This window comes from Ceratotherium simum, chromosome 26 (genome assembly GCF_057802395.1).
Source record: "Ceratotherium simum simum isolate JZ-2026a chromosome 26, ASM5780239v1, whole genome shotgun sequence".
NCBI classification, from domain to species: Eukaryota; Metazoa; Chordata; class Mammalia; order Perissodactyla; family Rhinocerotidae; genus Ceratotherium; species Ceratotherium simum.
Window position 1 is genome coordinate 43,099,945 of NC_141925.1, and position 22,183 is coordinate 43,122,127.

General features: G+C 37.7%; 1 protein-coding gene across 3 annotated transcripts in view; it reads right to left on the minus strand.

Moving 5' to 3' along the window:
- The window catches only part of BAZ1B (bromodomain adjacent to zinc finger domain 1B), a 66,248-nt gene that overhangs the window by 31,155 nt on the left and 12,910 nt on the right, over positions 1 to 22,183 (minus strand). For 2 of the 3 annotated variants that reach the window (XM_087417727.1, XM_087417729.1), the window contains exons 4-7: positions 17,743 to 17,944; positions 14,372 to 14,493; positions 11,692 to 11,889; positions 1,726 to 3,427 (exon numbers count right to left, since the gene is read on the minus strand). In XM_087417727.1, the coding sequence (XP_087273853.1) occupies positions 1,726 to 3,427; positions 11,692 to 11,889; positions 14,372 to 14,493; positions 17,743 to 17,944 (2,224 nt within the window). The remainder of the gene's footprint in view (positions 1 to 1,725; positions 3,428 to 11,691; positions 11,890 to 14,371; positions 14,494 to 17,742; positions 17,945 to 22,183) is intronic. The other variant, XM_087417728.1, reaches the window with a different exon arrangement.

The following is a 22,183-nucleotide window of genomic DNA, read 5'->3' on the forward strand; positions in this document are numbered from 1 at the left end:
TAAGTGCGCGTGCTCCGCTACTGGCGGCCCGGGTTCGGATCCCGGGCGCGCACCGATGCACCACTTCTCTGGCCATGCTGAGGCTGCGTCCCACATACAGCAACTAGAAGGATGTGCAACTATGAGGTACAGCTATCTACTGGGGCTTTGGGGGGCAAAAAAAAAAGGAGGAGGACTGTCAATAGATGTTAGCTCAGAGCCGGTCTTCCTCAGCAAAAAGAGGAGGATTAGCATGGATGTTAGCTCAGTGCTGATCTTTCTCACCAAAAAAAAAAGAAAGACTTGCTCACACACATAAAAAAAGGACCCTTTCAACTCAATAATAAAAAGACAAATAACCCAATTTGAAAAAGGGCAAAAGATCTGAAATAACATTCCTCCAAAAAAGATAATACAAATGACCAATGGGCACATGAGAAGATGCTTGACATCATCAGTCACCAAGGAAATGTATATTAAAACCACAATGAGATACTAATTCACAATCACTAGGATGGCTATAATCAGAGAATCATATAATAACAAGTGTTGTAAGGTCACAGATAAGTGGAGAAATCAAAACACTCATACACTACTGGTAGGAAAGTAAATTGTGCAGCCTCTTTGAAAAACAGTCTGGCAGTTCCTTAAACAGTTAAACATAGTTACTATATGACCCAGCAATTCCATTCCTAAGTATATAAGAGAAACGAAAACATACGTCCACACAAAAACTTGTATTCCAATGCTTGTAGCAGCATTGTACACAATAGCCAAAAGGTGGACACAAACCAAATGTCCATCAACTGATGAATGGATCAACAAAATGCGGTATATCCAAATAACGGAATATGATTCAGCCATAAAAAGGAATGAAGTAAGTACTGAAACATGCTACAACATGAATGAACCTTGAAAACATTAGGCTAAGCGAAAGAAGCCAATCACAGATCACATATTTATTATATGATTCCATTTATATATGTCAGAACACGCAAATCTATAGAGAGAGTAGTAGACCAGTGGCTGCTCAGGGCTAGGAAGGATGGGTAGATGGGGTGATGATATGCTAAAGGGTTCAGGGTCTCTTTCTGAGGTAATGAAAATGTTCTAAAATTGACTGTGATTAAGTTCACACAAATCTATAAATATATTTTTAAAACTGAATTATACACTATAAATGGATGAATTGTATGATGTATGAATTATTTCTTGAAGTTGTTTTTTTAAAAAGTTCAGATGTGATAATGTTATCAAAGCTCAAAATTTTTATGTTCTTACATCTTAATAAGAGAGACTAATATCTGAGTTCGCTGTGTGCTGAGGGTTTCAAATACCTTGTCATTTAATTGTTATAACAATCTTAACAAGCATATGAGGAAACTGAGGCATGGATAACTAACTTGCCCAAAGGAATACAGCTAAGTCAGAGGCAGAGTCTGAACTCATGTCAGCAATTCCCAAGTCATATGTTATTTCCACCATGCCTATTTGTGGATTTGGTCCATGACTAAACCCACAAAAGATGCCAACATCACGTTAACCCAAGTCAAACTACCATTAACTGCAGAATGCCAGGCTGAACACTCCTGCTAGAATATTACATACCTAATAGAGTCTGGGCTATTATATACAAAAATAACTAGACAGTTATGACAAAGAGAGACTCTACCCTTACCTTTGCAATTTCCTTCCTTTTACTATCTTCTAAACGCCTTCCCCTTTTCTCTCAACACAAGATTTTACCTTTCATTTCTCTCTCCTGGATTTCCCGCTCCTTCTTAGCCTGAATGGCAAGCAGCCGTCTGCTCTTCACAGCACTAATCATGTCCTCAGCTTCCGTATCTACTTGGGGCTCAAACTTCACAACTTCTTTTCTCCTATCAGTTTTGCCTAACCCATTCTCCTCTTTTCCATTTTCTTTATTTCTGGCTTCCATTTCTTTCCGTTTCTGTTTCTCTGCTCTCTTCTTATCATTTTCTTCCTTCAATACAGCAAGCCGTTCCTTCCACAACTCTGCAGACATCTGCTGTCTGGTTTCCATGTGGTCTTGCACTGAGTATGTCATGAGAATCCGGTGGCAGAGTGCTGTCAAGATCTGTAGCTTCTCTTCTGATGTTAGTTCAAAAAATTCAGAGGTCTCCAGCTTCTCTAGGAACTCATCTTGTACCTCATTGTCCTCAAATGGTGCTGAATCTTTATTATCATCTGTGTCTGAGCCCTCACTTTCTTCCTGAACATCAGATTTGCGCAAGCAGAGCCGCACCAGCTCTGAAACAGAATGCAAAGTCAGAGGGATTTCCGACAGCTTCATTCCCAATTCACCATAGTCTTCTGCTATTTCATCTTGTAATAAGGTCTGTAAGAGGATGACCAATACTCTATTCAGATATAAAAAGCCACCCTTTTCTGCACTCAAGGCTTCCATAAGGGACACAGCAGTAATAGGATACTGAGCATCTGGTAATAGCAGCCCAGAGTAACAGCTCAAGAACTCCACCACCATGGCCACATCCCCAAAGAGTGTGTTGGGCAGCCCTTCAGGAGTATCCACCAATCTAAATGCTGGAAGGTTTTTACCAGTTAACTCTTGGTCCTCGTACCGCTTCTGTTTCTCTAGTCTCTCGAGCATTTCTTTCTCTCTCCGCTCCTTGGCTTTTTCCTTCAACTTTTCTTTTAGCTCTTCTCGTTTCTTTTTCAAATATTCCTTGCGTTGTTCTTCAGACATAGAGGCCCACCTCTTTTTGTGCTCTAGAAGCTCAAAGCGTTTTTGAACAATATTCCGCAATTCTTCTGGGAGACGAGCTCTATCTTCACTAGAGAGGAGACGAGCTGTTTTGGAGATAACACAGGACAGGGCACTCTTCTTGTCCTCCCTGTCTTTGTTTTCTTTGTAGTAGGCAATAAGGTGTAGGGCAGCAGGAGGCAGATGTTTATGAGGTTTACTAGATGACCTAGGTGTACCTCCAGAATTCCGTGGGGCTCGTGTCATCTTCTGAGTGCCTTTGGCCATATCCAACAAAGTCATCTGCTTCATTTTGGTTTTAGGAGTCTTCAACCCCTTTTTGGGAGATTTGGAATTCCCTGTGGATTTCTGTCCATTCAGGATGCCTTTGCTTCTGCCCTTTGCTTTCAAAGGTTTGTCACTGTGCTTTCCTGATTTCTTGGCAGGTGGGCCTTTCTTAGGAATGTGAAAGTTAGCATGTAGTTTGTTGGGTGACATGATCTTCATCACTTCTTCCAGATGCTCTTCTGGAGACTTGGAATTCTTTGAGTTCTTCACTTTGAGTGGTGAGCCATTCAAGGATTTCTTCAAGTGGACATGACACCATAATTTAGGATTTAGTGGTGAACTCAGAGAAGAGTTGTCTGTCTTAGATTTCTTTGAGGGCTTCCTGTCTGGGGATCCAGTATTCTTCCTCTTAGTAGAAGGGTTGAGAGTCATGTACTAGAATTTAAGAACAGGAGCAAAATTAATTTTAAAAACTAATTTAAAGAAGCACTAGTTAAGCATCCTAACTTTTCCCCAGCTATTCAAGCAAAGCTATATGTTCGTTTCTCCTCATAGACACTATGTCCCTGAAAAAACAAATATGTGAATGTTAGCTAATGTTTTAGCCATATCAACACAAAATTCTCTTGATACCCAGACTTAAAAATCTATACTCTGGGGCAGGCCTGGTAGCATATAAGCTCACGCACTCCGCTTTGGCAGCCCCGGGTTCAGAGATTCAGATCCCAGGCACGGACCTATGCACCACTCATCAAACCATGCTGTGGCGGCATCCCACAGAGAAAATAGAGGAAGACTGGCAACAGATGTTAGCTCAGGGCCAATCTTCCTCACCAAAAAACAAACAAACAAGGAAAATCTAAAACTGTCACAACCAAGAGGAGGCTAAAGAAATATGATGAGTAATAAAATGCAATACATTAAAAAAAATTCTAGGGGGCCAGCCCCATCACGTAGCAGTTAAGTGTGCACGCTCCGCTGCTGGCAGCCCAGGTTCGGATCCTGGGCACGCACAGATGCACCACTTGTCAGGCCACGTTGTGGCGGCGTCCGACATAAAGTGGAGGAAGATGGGCACAGATGTTAGCCCAGGGCTAGTCTTCCTCAGCAAAAAGAGGAGGATTGGCATGGATGTTAGCTTAGGGCTGATCTTCCTCACATACACACACACAAAAAAATTCTATACTCTAATATTAGATATTTTTGCTATGCAACTAGTTTTCTCTATATATAGATTAGCAGTTCTTAAATACTTTAATGAAATCTGTGAAGCCTTTCCCCAGAAACAACATACAAAATTATGCATACAATTTCAGAGTCCATCCATGGATCCCAGATTAAGGATATCAGATCTAGACAACGGCAACATCTGAAGAATTTTAAAAAATATTGCTCGAGACAGGACTGGATTTTTATTCTTTAAACCTTTGTTTCAACTGGGGGTATTCTATGCTTTTAAGTAGAAAGTAAATTACTTATGTATTTTTGTCTAAATTCAGAAGCATATTTTCTTATTAAAAGTATCAGTGAGGGGCCGGCCCCGTGGCTTAGCGGTTAAGTGCCCGTGCTCTGCTGCTGGCGGCCCGGGGTTCGGATCCCGGGCGCCCACCGACGCACCACTTCTCCGGCCATGCTGAGGCCGCGTCCCACATACAGCAACTAGAAGGATGTGCAGCTGTGACCTACAACTATCTACTGAGGCTTTGGGGGAAAAAAATAAATAATAAAAAATTAAAAAATAATTAAAAAAAAAAAAAAAAGTATCAGTGAGTACGCTAACGACAACAAAACCGTTGCTCACAAATAAGGAGCCCTCCTGACCCTAACTCCTGGGTTCCTCAGACTCCTCTTTGTCCTTTCCCCACATCTCAAGAATTCATTCCTATGAATACATGACTAACTATAAGCCCTCTAAATTCTCAATTTCATACAATTCTCTCTTTGACCATCCCCTCACATCTTTCAAATTCACTCCCTCTAGTACCCCAACTCTGCAATCCTTCAATCCCACCAGGACTTTAAATCCATTAATTCTATCACATTTGCACCAAACTCACTTTCTTATCTTTCTTTACCCAGATTAAATTCCACAGTCCATCATTATAATCAATCCTGCATAAACCTATGGTCCCCTTGTCTCTTCTATTCTATCTAGTTACTCCTGGCCTACACATGCTCAGCTTAAGCATGACTAGAACAGAAGATACAATAACAGTGTGTGGTCTTGCTGGGAATTCATAACCAGGTCCCTCAAATGGGTCTTGAATGCCATCCAGCAATCACAGTATATTCCCTTACACCATTCACTTGCCCACTGTCCTAGACATACATCTTCTCCTCAAACCTCCACTTTATCCCCATCACGTAGAATTAGAAAATAGGTTATAACTCAGTCAACTTGTCATAATGCCACTGTTTCTATTTAAATGTGTATTTAAAAAAAAAAAAACACACTGTTGCTTTTGATGCTTTAAAGAATATAATTACAATGAAAACAGCCTGGCAGCTAAAATGCAAACTAAATGAAATAATAACCAAGCAAGGCAAAAGTATAACCAATTTCAAAAAAATTTCTTGTTTCAAGTATTAGGAGAAAGCCTAGACAACCTCTAGAATACTTGATTTCTATTACCAAAAGCAGCTTAAGCACATAGAGGGCACTCAGAGACTTGCTGAACTTAATTTCAGGTTTCTGAGTGGAAAGGGACTAACTTGATAAAAGCAACATGTAAAGAAGCAGTCTGCAGGCGGTGGGTAAGACAGGTTAGTGTGAGATGAGACTGTAGACAAGGAAACAGCTAAAGACTATCGAATACGAAATTATGAGCCCCTTTAAAAAGACCATATCGGGAAACGGCTATGGTGAAATAAATCCCAGAGATGATACAGAAGAACACCTATGCTCTTGTTAGGAGTAAACAAACAAGTACAGTATAATTTAATAAGCTGTACTTAAAATGCCAAATAAGATTTAAACAGTAAGGACGTAATCATCAGAGAAACAAATTCACAGAACCAAGGCAGCACAAGAGGTAGAAATATGATCTGCAACGAATGAGTGGGCTATACTTAACAAATTTTTTCTCTGGCTAAGTTCTCTAACTTTAAAGGCCAATCTTCCTTTTAAGAATTACAGACAACTGCAGGTTACTGTTCCTCTAGCTGGCTGTTTTTATTGCCTGACTAAAACTGGATATTCTGTTCCCCAATTAGCATCCTCTGTATGGGCTGAGAAAGAGGTTTCATGGATTACAGAACATAAACACTATCTGTGACTCAGGGGATACTTTCCCCAGAAGGAGAATATCCCAGTTCTAGTTCCCCAGAACTAAATTTTAAAATGTTAAAAAGAATAAGCAAAGATAACTTATGTAAGATTCCATTCTCTTCATGGACAGTAATAGTACCAATACTCCAAAGAGAACAATATTTCAAAGACCATACTGCAAATCATAGAGTAAGACCCAACACTACTCTGGCAGGAATTAATATCTTCCAAAAGTTAACCACCTCCCTCTTCAGATAGCTTGGAAAATCTTCAGAGTACAGACATAACTTAGAAGCACTGTATTATGCAGAAATGATGCAAGAAAGAGCTGGGATGGCTTAGCCATGAGAGGGTCCAGCAACCCACTTTTATTTATAAGGTGTGTTTTTTGCCAAGCCACACCATATAATTTTTTTTCCTTAAAAATGAAAGAAATTAACTCACCCAACCCCCTCCCAACAGGCCGGCTCCCCGCGTGAGCAGTCCTTCAGTAACTGGATCATCTCAGCAAAGGGCATACAGGGCAGTCACAGCCAAATGGGAGCCGGCATGGCTGGATTCAGGGGGATCTGAAAAAGTATAAAACCACTTATATGCTAAGGGTGTCCCCTATCCCCAATTCAGCATAAGTAATCTACTAGAGTAGTGCATAGGGAGGGAGAAAAGAATGGACATCTGGATTAATAAGATTATACAGATTTTCGGCAAAGGCCCTTCCTAACCGCTAAACAGGAAAAAAATGTTTATGAATGTCTCAGCAACATAAGAGGGTATAAGTAAAATAGTGTATACAATTCTGTACTTGTTCCCTGTCACCTGGAACAAACCACCACCAAAAACAGAGAAATCTAATAAATAAGAGAAAAATGAAGAAACTTTATTTATAGCAGCTCATTCAGATGCTAAATTTAACTTAACAGTAAACAGCAAGAACCCTAAATTAGAAAACTATGGCAATTCCGATTCTTATTTCACTCTTCTCATTCACCCAAAAAACCACGTTAGGACTTTCAGGCAACATTCACATAGTGGGGCTTGTCTCAATCTCTAGATGCCTTTATCAGCAAATTTTTGAAATGTGTTACTATAAAATATTTTTAAGTGCTTTGAAAATTAATATAATTTATTTTTCAAGTACTTCTGCTCTAGTCTCTAACTCATAAACAAACTTCAAGAGCCAAAATTTATTTAAAGAAAAATCTTAGAGCTATGAGCACTAACTTGAAACATCAGTTATTAGGAGGGATAAGAAACATCTTTTAAAATATCTAACAATTAATATCACTAGTAATGAGCCAAAATTACATCATGTGCCTTCTGATATGACTGAGAATACATTAATTCTGTGGTGTTTCCACCAAAAATTCATAGCCTGAAATTAATCACAAGGAAATAAACCCAAATTGAGGAGCATTATACAAAATAATTGGCTTATAGAGCCAATGGCCTAGTGGTTCAAGTTTGGCACTCTCACCCCTTCAACAGCCCGGGTTCGGTTCCCAGGTGCAGAACCACACCACTTGTCTATCAGTTGCCATGCTGTGACAGCAGCTCACAAAGAAGAACTAGAAGGACTTACAACTAGGATATACAACTATGCACTGAGGCTTTGGGGAGGAGAGAAAAAAAAAAAGATTGGCAACAGATGTTAGCACAGGTCGAATCTTCCCAGCAAAAATAATAATAATTGGCTTGTATTCTTAAGAAATGTTAAGGTTTTTGAAAGACAAAGAAAAGCAGAGTGACTGTTTCAGATTAGAGGAAACTAAAGAGACATAACAAGTAACTGTAATATATGATACTACATAGGATCCTATTAAAACCAAAACAAATTTTTTTTGGCTAAAAGGACATTATTGGGACAACTGGCCAAATTTCAGTAAGAACTGTAGATCAGATAATAGTATTGTTTCAATGTTAATTTCCTGATTTTAATAACTATATGCTAGAAAACATCCTTGTGTTTAGGAAACAAAATATTCAAGTATTTTGTAAAAGGGCATCCTGTCTTACAGCCAACCCTCAAATGGCTCAGAAAAAAATAATTTGTGTGTTTGTAAAGAGAGAAAATAATAAAACAAATGTGTTAAATAGTAACATTTGAGGAATCTACTTGAAGAGTACACGGAAATTCTTTAAAGTATTTTTTCAACTTTTCTGTATGAAATTATTTCAAAATAAAATGTCTTTATTTATTTATTTATTTATTTATTTATTTATTTTTGTGAGGAAGATCAGGCCTGAGCTAACATTCAATGCCAATCCTCTTTTTACCGAAGAAGATTGGCCCTGGGCTAACATCTGTGCCCATCTTCCTCACCGCCACAGCATGGCTTGACAAGCCATGTCAGTGTCGGTGCATGCCCGGGATCCGAACCTGTAAGCCCTTGGGCCGCCGAAGCGGAGTGCCCACACTTAACCACTATGTCACCGGGCCGGCCCCTAAAATGTCTTTAAAATGTAGTAAGAACTATATTAAATCAGTCCAAATTATTTCAGGATTCCAAATATCTTAAGAAGTTTTATTTTCTTGTTATGCCTCTATCCAAAAGCTTCCCTACTAGGATATACCAATCCAAAGCAAGAGTTCAAACATTACAGATGGACCAACAAAACACTAGAGCTGCAATGTATTACAAGAGGGAAATGAGCTAAGATGGCTGATTTCATTTTAGATGACGGTTATCACCCAACTGCCCTGTAAACCATTCCTCCAAGTCATTAAGGCCTACAAAAAATTGTTATCCTCAACGAACAGAACTCCTAAATGAATTTAAAAAAAAAAAAAAAAAGGAAATGAATTCCCTAGCCATGTACCTATTATACTCATGCTAAACAGCACAGGATATAAGAATAAGATAGTTCTTATTCTCAAGTAATTTATTTTCTAGAGTTTACAAGACCACAAACACCCCCTCATCATCCCACTAGGCTGTACTCAGATAACACTCCAAATTTCTATTATCTCTAAATAATTTTCCTCTCTCCCATCTAAGCTCTCCCCATTGGTCCTTTCCTAAAACTATTACTCAGACCTTGCTTCCTCTTTCCAGGCCTCATCTCTCTCTACAGCAGTTGTATTCAACAGTCTAGTAGAACATTTATTTCTATAAAAACCAAAGAGAAGACAAAGAGAAAAGGATTTTTTTTAACTCATTGCCTTCGGGACAGGCGGATCATATGTGATCAATTCTAATCCTCAATGCATTATTTAAAATTTCCTTTAGATGAGGAAAGAATCCAAAGCCATGTTTTATGGTCTACTTCTCTGTGCCTTTACTATATCCTGTCCTGGCTGAGATGCCAAAAGTTCTTTAAGAAAACTAATTTAAAAAAAAAAAGAAAGAAAAAAGAAAACTAATTTTACAAAAAGGAAAAATACAATTTTTATGCAAAACTCAGGAGACAAAAATCAGTAAAATGTCAAATAGCTAGTATTAGGGAATAAGAAATTATTGTTTAAGGTTGGGAAATTACATAAAAAGATAAGTATATGCCCTTAATTTTGTAGACTGGTATTCTACATGAGTTTCAATTTCTCTAAGTAGAATCACTGCCTTCTTACAGCAGTTGAGTCTAAAGAAGCTTGCAGTTCCTAGCCTCAATCTGAATTACAGACAAATTTCATTAATATTTTCAGCCCTCATTAGAAAATCTGAGAGAAGCCGATTTCTTCAGCAACTTCAAGATATAAGTTCCTGGAATTCTAGACTCTGACTCCTATAAAAAGTGTGGATCAGCTTTTTGTTCTAATAAACTCCAAAGACCTTTTACCCATAAATAATACTCAGTTTTTTCTTTCATATACTTGAATCACTAAACTGAAATACAAAAAAGATACATGTCAAATTTAAAAATAGGAAAATATTTAAGGACTCAAATGATCCAAGAGTCTAAAACCCATTCAGAGACGATTTTATATAGGATTCTCATACAGTAAAGATAGTGATCTCATGTTATAACCACCAAAAGCTATAATCACAGTTCCGAAACTCTACAGCAATGAAATGACAATGAATTAAAATTTCCCCTTGGTAAACAAAAATATTTAAGAAAAAATTTTGGTTTATTAGAGTTCCATGGAAAATTTAGTTCTGATTTAGAAAAAGCCAATTAATTCCTAAATTTTTCTTTTCAAGCAAATAATAAAAATCTGAAGAGCATAATGGAAGATAATGCTTAATTGTGCTGGTCTAGACTAAGAAAACATGCTAGATGCTAAACTATGGTTGGAGGGCTTTACCAATGTTTGGAAAAATAAAATTATTTCTTAATATACTTTTTCAGCAAAACGAACGTAAGACAATTGTGGTAATTTAGTGGTATGACTCAAGATATCCTTAGTTTTTCACAATTAAAAGGAAAGAGGAGAAAAAAGAAATCCTGGAACTCTGACTTGGTTTCAATAAATCAGCAACCTCTCCTGGTCCCATTCTGGCCCAGAGACCAAGAGAAAAGTATCAGTATGCAAATAAGCAAATTTACCAACAAAAGAAGCATAAATACTCTCAAAACCTACATTAAAAATCTTATTGGAGGGCCGGCCCCAGGGCGTAGTGGTTAAGTTCGGCGCACTCCGCTTTGGTGGCCCAGGTTCACGGGTTCGGATCCCGGGCACAGATCTACAGCACTGTCAGCTGTGGCAGCAACCCACATATAAAGTGGAGGAAGATTGGGACAGATGTTAACTCAGGGCTAATCTTCCTCAAGCAAAAAAAAGAGGAAAACTGGCAACATATGTCAGCTCAGGGCTAATCTTCCTCAGAAAAAAGAGAAATCTTATTGGAGAAACCCTGAGATGCAAAAGACAGTCAGAAATCCAAGGCCAACGCCTTGGCTTTGGTCATTCACTTTCCATTGGTTCTAATTAGACTAGCCTCAGTTTCCCCACCTGGAAAATAAGATACAACTTTATAAGAATGTTTTGAAGATCAAATGAGATGATTAAAGGAAAAAAAACACGTTCTCAAGAGTGAAATGCTAGATTTTCTACTAACCTGTGATAAAAACTAATACTTATTCCAAGTCTTTTTCAAGGCTGCCAGTATATTTGATCATCTTATCTGATATACAAAACCAGTTTTCATTTTTTAGAAAGCAATTTGCAAAATATTTCTTGTATTTATACCATACCTCATTCCAAGAAAGATCTGAGGCAAAAAAGCACATATATGTAGTTTGTTTGTTTTTTAATCATGCAACCATAGTAAAAAATAAATTGAACTAGGAGAGATATTCAATGCAGCCTCTCCCCTACCAACACCACATTACAACCTAGATGAAATAGCTGTATCTGAAAATTTTCTAATTCATTACCTAATGTTAGTGTTAAAAATGTGCTATAAATCTAATACTATTGGAGCCATCTGAGAAAATAAACTCATCTAATAGCGTTCTATCCTGCTGTTCAAAAAAATAACAGTGACCTTACCTTGTACGGATCAAGTAAAAAGTCACTGAACTTGCTAGGCAGGGAATATTTCTTCACCAATTCATCTTCTACCACCCAAGGTGCATTTTCACCAGTACCAGCCCGTAATGCGTTATGCCGTATAAAGTACCGAAGTATCTCCTTATTTGGTGGGCGTTCTGTACGAATCAAGCTGTCTGCTGGCACATTACTGATGATCTAGGTTAACAAATATAAATAACTCACCACTAGGATAAAAAGCAATTAACCAATGAGAACAAACATTTATGTTCTCCCCAGAAAAATCATAATTCAATCTATAAAGTTAGGCTATAAACTAGATGGAAGAAAAAGCAGAATAACTTTCAGAGACAGAATGTTAAAGATATCGCTAGGCAATTTGTCATATGTCTCAGAGTCCTAAAAATGTGTATACCTGTTGAACCAGCAATTCCTCTTGTTAAGAATTTAGAAGTAAATGCATAGTCATCAACTGCTTAGAAAAGGAAAAAAAAAAAGAAAAAAAACGGGAAAACTACATAAAGGTACATCAATAAGGGATTCATTTTTTTATTAAAACAAATCCATATAATGAACACTAAGCAGACATGAAGGGAAAATGTTTCTCAATCAGGACAAATTTATCAGAATCTAGGGTGCTATTAAAATGCAGGTGCCTGGGCATCACCACAAACTTACTGAAACAGAATCCCTGGAGGTAGAGCATGGGAATCTACATTTTTAATAAATTTCCTTGGTGACCATCATACATGCTACAACCTGAGAATATTGTTTGGAAGAAAATTTAATGACGTTACAGATGCTTACATCTGTACCATACATCTGAAATGTAAATGAAAAAAGCAAGTTACAAAATAGTATGTATAGAATATTCCTACTTTTAAAAGTCACTTTAAAGCTAACCACCATTAGGGGCCGGCCCAGTGGCGCAAGCAGTTAAGTGCGCGCGCTCCGCTGCAGCGGCCCGAGGTTCGCCAGTTCGGATCCCAGGCACACACCGACGCACTGCTTGTCAAGCCATGCTGCGGCAGCATCCCATATAAAGTGGCGGAAGATGGGCACGGACGTTAGCCCACGGCCAGTCTTCCTCAGGAAAAAAAGAGGAGGATTGGCAGATGTTAGCACAGGGCTGATCTCCTCACACAAAAAAACAAATAATAAATAAATTTTTAAAAAGCTTTTAAAAAAAAAAAAAAAAGAGCTAACCACCATTGGGGCCGGCTCAGTGGCGTAGCAGTTAAGTTCACATCTGCTGCTGCGGCGGCCCGGGGTTAGCCGGTTCAGATCCTTGGTGCGGACCTACTCACTGCTCATCAAGCCATGCTGAGGTGCGTCCCATATAGAAGAGCTACAACTCTACAACTATGATACACAACTATGTACTGGGGCTTTGGGGAGAAAAAAGAAAAAAGAGGAAGACTGGCAACAGACATTAGCACAGGGTCAATCTTCCTCAAAAAAAAAAAAAAAAAAAAAAGCTAACCACCATTAACCACATCTATAGTCACCAATTATAATCTCTGAGTAAGGGATTAAAGTTATCTTTTTTCTTATTTGTATTTCCTATCTTCCTATAAACAATATTCACTACACCTGAACAAAACAACTTCCACTCATCAATAAGAACGCACATTCCCATAATTCGGGAAGTGGTGGAGACTCCGGAGCAATAATGTTTTAATTAGCTACCTTGCTGAATGGGAAGTAAGAAACTCAGTGAAAACCTGTATTTAACATCCTACTTAACATTTGAAAATATAAAGAAATCCTAACAATCCAGCCATGTCTTCAGATCACTAACTGTAAAACAAATGAGTCAACATGGAATAAGACTTGTCAACATTCTGAGGTGGGAAAAAACCAACACTCTAAAGAGGCAAAAGATCTGGGTTATAATCCTTCCCAATCTCATTCACTAAATTAGGAACTTGGAGAGAATTATTAAATTTCTCAGGCCTTAGTTGTTTTTTCTATAAAACAGTTAAACATGAAGACAAATATGCAGCTGCCTTCCAGACCCAGACACCCATCCCGATTCTTTCTAATTATAAGATTTTACACATACAGGTATACGAGTACCTGAAAGTTAATATGCCTTATTTCATGGAATCAAAGACACTATTAACGAAAGACATTATTTAATGCACCACTAAGAAAAAAGTCCTTGCCAATTGACTTTAAGATATATCCTGATTCTGGACATGTTAAAAAATATGAAAGATGAACATCTTAGAATCAATAAAACATAGCACTAAGTTATTTTAAGGCTATTTACTGTTTTAGATTATTAGCTCCACAGATTCCTTGTAAAAGCACTGATTAGAGGTGACTCAGTTTGCGTTTAATTATATTATAAACTGCTCTACTTTTAAGTGAGAAGAGCTATTTCCTTGGGAAGTCCATAACGACTGGGAACAGATTCTTATTTTTCAAAAACCAGTCTGAAGCTCAAATGCAAATTATTCACACTCTAATAATTCCTATTAAAAATAAAAAAGCATGCTATCTCCCAGGAAAGAAAATACAATTTAACTTAAAGTCATAATTACTAAGACTCAGAATTTGTTGTAAAAACACATTTACTTACATTTTTCTTTAGCACATTTTCTCTGAGCCCAATGATATTTTCTTAAACAACATCTACTACATGTAAGAGGTTTAATATAAAGTGCCAACTAACCTTGTCTTCATTTTGTAGTTTCACATCATATTTGTGAGGCAGAAATTTTGGAGGAGCCCATTTCCTTTCTCCTTTTTTTAATGAAGTAGGGAGCTTTCGCGGGGATCTACGTGCTCTGTCATCTAGTCAAATCAATAGAAAATGAGTGGAATAAAATAATTCTTTTAATTCTATCCATTCATTCATTAACATTAATCTTACTGAACATCTATTCTGCACTAGGCACTGCGTGATGGGGCACCAAGATGAATCATAAAGTTCTTACCTGAAATAGCTAAAGTCTGTGGGAGGAGTCAACAATAATTACAATACAATGTGATAAATACTATAATATAAGTTGGTACAGAAAAATACTATGCGAGGAGAGAGAAGCAATGTCTAACTTAATCTGGAAGATAGGCAGGAAAGGCCTAGAAAGAATATGACTTGTTCAGACACTGCAAGTAATGAGGTATGGGTGAACATGATCTAGAGTACAGTCTAAAAAAAAAAAAAAAAAAATCAGACTGAAGAAGTAAGTAGGGGCCAAATTATAAACAACCTTGTATACTGTTTAAAGAGATTGGAATATGTCTTGTGGGCACTAGAGAAACAAAGGATGTTTGGTCTGATTAGATGTACATTTTAGAAAGATCATTAGTGTGAAAAAATTAAGAAAAAGAGAAGAACACTTGCAGCAGTTAGAAAATGAATAAAATGGGAAGGTGAGACTGAAGATAATGAAACCAGAAGATATGACGCTAAACATCTGAATTAATGTAACTGGAATGGAGAAGAGGTGAGGTATTTAGAAGACAGTAACCAATTAGATGTGGGAATGGTAAAGGCTTCCAAGTTTTCTGCCTTAGGGACTGAGTAAACGATGGTGTCATTAACTGAGTAAGAGAATGTTGAAAGAATAGCAGGGTTCTTGTTTACCTGCTTTGGGGAGACAACATAAAAAGTGAGATGATCAGTTTAGCTTTACATATGTTAAATTTGAATTGCCTGGGACATACAAGTGAGAATTTGGTCTAGAGTTAAGAAATTAAACTGATCTAGGCTTGGGAATCATCAGCCTATATACAGATTAAGAGTTTAAACTATGGGCATGAATGAAATACAACAGTACGTTTGTATCTAAAAAAAAAAAGAACAAAACCCTATGAAAAAAATCTAAGGAATGGCAGGAGAAAAAAGGTAAAAAAGCACCAAAGTAGTTGGAGAACTAGGAGACTGCAGTATCAAATAAGCTAAAAAGACATGAGAGCGACAGTGTTAAATGTTAAGAGAAAAGTAAAACATACACTAAAAAGAAATCAGTGGATATGGAGATTAGGGAATCACCTATAACCCTGTTAGGAACAGTTTCAGGAGTAAAGAGGCAGAAGTTAAGACTAATAGCATAAGGAATAAACTGATGGTCAGAAAGTGAAGACAATATTTTTAAGAATCTTGGTTTGAATGAATAAGACAGAAATAGAACAACTAGATCAAGAGAGGATGTTTTTGTTTATAGAAAATGGGATTTTTCGGGCCGGCCCCGTGGCTTAGCGGTTAAGCGCGCGTGCTCTGCTACTGGCGGCCCGGGTTCGGATCCCGGGCACGCACCGACGCACCGCTTCTCTGGCCATGCTGAGGCCGTGTCCCACATACAGCAACTAGAAGGATGTGCAACTATGACATACAACTATCTACTGGGGCTTTGGAGGAAAATAAATAAATAAATAAATAAATAAATTTATTTAAAAAAAAAAAGAAAATGGGATTTTGTTTATAAGCTGAGAAGAACCATTAGAGAGAGGGTTAAAAACACTGTAGAGTGGAATAATAAAACTTAATACAACCCTTGAGAAAGCAGGAGGCAATGGAATTCAAAGCACAAGTGTCTTGGCCAAGAGGAAACACAGCTCCCTTCTAAGATGGAAGAAGAATATATAAATTCATAACAGGGAGGTTAAGAACACAAAGCTGAAAAGTTCCTGTCTGACACATAATTTTTTCTTCCATAAAGTAGAAAGCAAGTCACCTGGTAAGAAAATATTTTGTATACAGTACTAGAACTTGTCGATCATATTTCTATGGAAATTGTAATCAAGTCTTCCCCTGAAAACATTCATAGTACATCATAACCACTGATTCTTTAGCCTGCCTACCACTCTTTCTACATACTCACAATAACATTGTATCCCAGTAATTAAAACCTAAACTATGGCACACAACACACTAAATACGCCCAAGTCTATAACTAGGGGTTCCTGGTACACAATGCTTAAGGCATAAAAGTAACATCTCTAACACATCTCTGGTATTCCAGTGATCTCATTTTAGAAGAAACGAAGTGTCAGACGACGTCATCAGCCAACATCTAACCAAAACATTTACTAACCTCAGGCCTTGGGAATTGTAAGCAATGCACATATAGAAAATTTCAGTATCAAAAAGAAGGAAGAGAGAAACTGAAAAACAGACATTAGCATTCATAATACAGAGTGGAAAACAAAACTGGAGTATCAACAACTGGGGTGGGCTACCCACAACAAAGTCTCAGAAGTTTCCTTGGGACTAGATAAGGACGTCCCTCTAAAACCATCTGCACATATCCAAAACATTTGGTGAAACACAAAATAAAATAAAGACAGCATAACATTCCAATTTAAACTCTAACAGTTAAATAATGAAGTAAAATTATCTGATCATCTAACAGTAATGAGGAGGGGGATCAATGTAGACAAACCCTTTGAGCATTCCCATTTTGAGACAGAAGGAACCTATTCCATTCCTTATTAATACAGGTTTTTTTTTTAAATGAAGGCCTCAGAGGCTGAATAATTTTCCCAATGGGCAATGTCTCAGTTCTTCAACTTTAAAAACATTATTGTTAGAGTCTCCATGTCCCTAAAAATTACTTTTAGACATCACAATGTTTCAGAATTCTGGCAGCTCCCATCCAAGAGGGACTTGAGTTACAGAATGCAGATAAAAGTAAGTATCTTAACATGACCACATGGCTTGCATTGTGGAGGGAAACAGAAATCAGAATTTGCCCTCCAACTCTGATCACCCCCTCTACACACATACACATATTTCCAACTTAAAGAGAAAAGGAAAGGAAACTTTGTTTGCCGTCCTGAGTAGCTAGGTATGTGCACACAGATTTCTAACTAGAGGAAATGACTTCCCAATGGTCTTAATTGTGTAGGGAGATTTAAGTCTTGATTCACTTTGCAGATGTTTTAGTTGTTTTCTGAATCATAAATGAACAAAAGCATGTCTATCTATCTACAAAATTCAATCACAAATTTAATCGCTAGAGAACCCCAAAAGATTTGTCTATAACAAAATAAACAAGAGTTGCATAACTCACTAAGGAAAGCTAGCATCATACATACTAATACTCTCTCTCCTTCCTTCATCCTCTTTTACAATGGCTTCCTTCTTCTGATGGTCCTGAGCAATGTGACTAGAATTCTCTTTGTCACTTGAGGGAGAATCACAGGCACCATCAGATTTCTTCTCAGTGGCCTCTTCATCCACTTTCTCCAAAGGATGAATCTTCACAATCCTCACCTTGAGCATTTTTTCTTTCCCAACCTATAAAGGAGATAGGAGAGAGAATCAAAGATAATAAATAAGAACTAGAAACCTAAAGATAATGTTTATTTATTTTTTTTTTTTTTAAAGATTTTATTTATTTATTTTTCCCCCAAAGCCCCAGCAGATAGTTGTCTGTCATAGCTGCACATCCCTCTAGTTGCCGCATGTGGGACGCGGCCTCAGCATGGCCAGAGGAGCGGTGCGTCGGTGCGCACCCGGGATCCGAACCCGGGCCGCCGGCAGCACAGTGCGCGCACTCAACCGCCAAGCCACGGGGCCGGCCCAAGATAATGTTTAGACTATATTATCCAATATACATTCCACCTCACCTGACAAAAACTCACTAAAACTCTAAAGTAGACAAGTACAGTGATTTTTTCCAACTTTATTTCTCAGACTTCTAGGTTGAAATGTGAATCCCAAAAAATAAAATGATCACAATCTAGCTCATAATTCATGTACAAATACACTAAGGCCAAAGGGCAATCACTGCACAAACCTGAGATGTTCAAGAATTTCCATTTTTAAATAAATCAACTATACATATGTATATCCAATTACTCTAGAACCATCTGTGGAAAAGACTATCTTTTCTTCACTTAATTACTTTTCCACCTCTATCAAAAATCAGTAGAGTGTGTGTGTGTATACATATGTAGGTGGGTCTACTCATGGATGCTATTCTGTTCCACTGATCTATTTATCTTTACACCAATTTCATGCCATCTTAACACTTTAACATAAGGCTCAAGACCAGATGGTATCAGACCTCTAACTTTGTTGTCCTTTTCCACGTTGTTTTGACTAGATTCTTTGCATTTCCAAATGAATTTTACAATCAGCTTAGCAGTTCCTACAAAAAAGCTGCCGAGATGTTATCGTAATTGTGTTGAATCTATCTATACAACTACTTGGGAAGAACTGACATATTAACCATATTTTTTCTGTCCCACAAACAAGGTATATTTCTTGATTATTTAAGGTCTTTAATTTCTCTCAGCAATGTTTTATAATTTTTAGTGTATAGGTCTTGCATATCTTTTGTCAGATTTACTACATTATTTATGGCCCAGAGTATTGTCTATCTTGGTAAACTACGCACTTGAAAGGAATGTGTACTCTCCAGTTATTAGGTGGAATGTTTTATAAATGACAATTAGGTGAAGTTGGTTGATAATGTCATTCCAGTTTTCTATATTCTTGCTGACTTTCTGTCTACTTTTTCTCTCAGTTATTCAGAAGGGGGGTGTTGGAATCTCCAACTATAATTGTGATTTGGATACTTCTTCTTGTAGTTCTGTCCATTTTTGTTTCATGTATTTTGAAGCTCTCATTACTAAATGCATAAACATTAAGAACTGCTATGTCCTCTGAATAAACTGACCCCTTTGTCATCATGAAATGCTTCATCCATGGTAATATCCTTTGCCCTGAAATCTACTTTGTCTGATACTTACATGGCCACTCCAAAATTAGTTCTTTTGACTAATGTTAGGATGGTATCTCTCTTTCTCCATCCTTTTACTATTATCCTATTTGTATCTTTCGTGTAGGTAGCAGTTTTGCTTTTTTATCCAATCTGACAATCTCTACCTTTTAACTAAAATGTTTAGACGATCTATATTAAATGTAATTATAGATGATGGTTAGGTGTATTTGCTTTCTACTCAGCTTCATCAAAACTAAAAAATTCTGCACTTCAAAAAACACTGTTAAGAGAATGAAAACACATGTCTTATATTGGGAGAAAAAGCAAAAGCATGTATTGAATAAAGGATTTGTATCCAGAATATACAAAGAACTCTCAAAACTCAAAAACAAGAACACAAACAATCCAACTTAAAAATGGACAAAGAGAGCCAGCCCTGATGGTCTAGTGGTTCAAGTTCTGTGTGCTCCAATTTGGTGGCCCAGGTTCAGTTCCCAAGAACGGAACCACACTACTCGTCTGTCAGTAGCCATGTGGCAGCAGCTCATACAGAAGAACCAGAAGAACATACAACTACACACAACTATGTAGTGGGGCTTTTGGGGAGGGGAGGAAGAAAAAAAAGGAGGAAAATTGGCAACAGATATTAGCTTAGGGCGAATCTTCCCCTGCAAAAAAAAAAAAAAAAACAAACAAGATAAAGATTTGAACACACACTTCAAAGAAAATATAAATAAAAGCACAGCAACAAGCACATGAGAAGATGCTCAACATTACAGTTATTAAAAGAGTAAATACTCAAAAATAAAATCCTTAGTCAAAGAGTATGTGCATATTCAATAGTATTCAATAATGCAAAATGTTTACCAAAATAGCAGTGAATGAGCAGTTCTACATCTGTCAAAACGTAGCATTATTCTGACTTTCTTATTTACTAATCTGACATATACAAAATGATCTCACTATGGTTTTGATTTGATTTCCTGGATTACTAATCAATTTAAACATCTTTTTATATGTTTATGGGCATACATATCTCCCTAATCTCCCCCTCCCTCAAACTCTTCCTCTTCCACCTTGCAAACGTGTACAGAGTATTTTCCTTTTGCTCCAAATCTATCTCTATTCTTCTCTACCTTGCTCTGTGCTTAAACAGGCTGACCTTTATGGACTACATCAAAGGGCTCCCTTGCCCTCGAGATTTGGGCGAGTTCAGCCCATAGGAAGTATCAGCAGAAAAGCCGATGGTAAAAGAAAAGTGACGTTGGGGTATTTATTCCCCTGACTGACTCTCCTAGCAGGTTGGTTATATGTTACTACCAAAGTATTCTTCTACAACTACATTACTCCCTCCTAGTTCCAGTATCTACACCCTCCCCTTGTTTCCTTGGGGTTTAGAAGTAGTAGAGTCTCTCCACTGTTGATAGCCATGGAGTATTTAACCTTTGCTTGTTAGTTTTCCTTGACCTAGGTCAGACTTGTCTGTTGTCTAGAGTCCCTTTATTAAACTCAATTTAATTACACCATTTGAATATGCCATCTGTTTCCTGCCAGGACAATGACTGATATAAAGTGTGTGATTAAAACCCATTGGTGACCCCACAGACGTTATGAATACAAAAAGAAGTAGCTAGGAGATACAAGGAGTCAAAGTAAATTAAGAAAAGAACAAAGACTTTGGAACCAGATAGACATAGAGACAAAAGTTTGAATCCTCATCCCATCACTTACTGGCTATTGTTGGGCTACCTCAGCCGTTCCCCTCCCTCTTTTCTCTTGTGAGCCTGCCTCTTTCGAGGCTTCAAAAAAAAAAGGCAGTATTCACTTTCTCAGCCTGCTTGCTGCTAAGGGTGGTTATATAAGCCACAGTCTAGCCAATAACACAAAGGAGGGTGGGGAGGAATATGCTTCTGGAAAAGATTTTCTCACTAGGCTCAGATAACCATTTCCTCACTCTGAATACAGTCACAATTTCACAACCAAGAGGCAACAAAGCTAAGGACAAAACCCAACACACTGAGAAGAGCAGAGCAGGATGGCAAGAAGACACAAAGTCTAGGTCCTTGACAGTACTATTCAGCCTCTATACCAAACTCGGAATTGCTTGCCTCTAAGGCTTATTATCTAAGATAATCAGATGCCTTAAAAGTGTTGTCTCCAGAGTGTTAGCGTCATCACACCCTGGAGCTTGTTAGAACCGCAAACTTCTAGGTCCTACCCTAGACCTTCTGAACCAATATGGGCCCCAAGAATGTGTATCAGTTTAAGTCCTCTACATGATTTTATTCAGGCTAAAGTCTAAGAAGTACTGGCCACTGTTAATCAGATATTTCATTACACATAGCTGAAATCCCTCAAAACTAACAAGCTATCTAAATATCTTATTCTGTTTACTACCTCAATTTTTCTGTGCAGATTCTTCAAGACATTATGTAAAGCGACTAGCCCAATACCCAATACACACAGATATTTAACAAATGTTGGTTCTCTCCCTCCTGAATCTTACTTTAAGCTTTCAAAGGATTATATAGGGATTGCTTTACTGTTAGGTATCACTTTATTTAACAGTTATCCTTGAGCTATCTGGGCTGGAAAATTAAAAAACAAATTTAAGTAGAGAGGCCAGCCCCGTGGCTTAGCGGTTGAGTGCGCGTGCTCCGCTACTGGCGACCGGGGTTCAGATCTGGGCGTGCACCGACGCACCGCTTGTCAGGCCATGCTGAGGCCGCGTCCCACATACAGCAACTAGCAGGATGTGCAACTATGACATACAACTATCTACTGGGGCTTTGGGGAAAAAAGGAGGA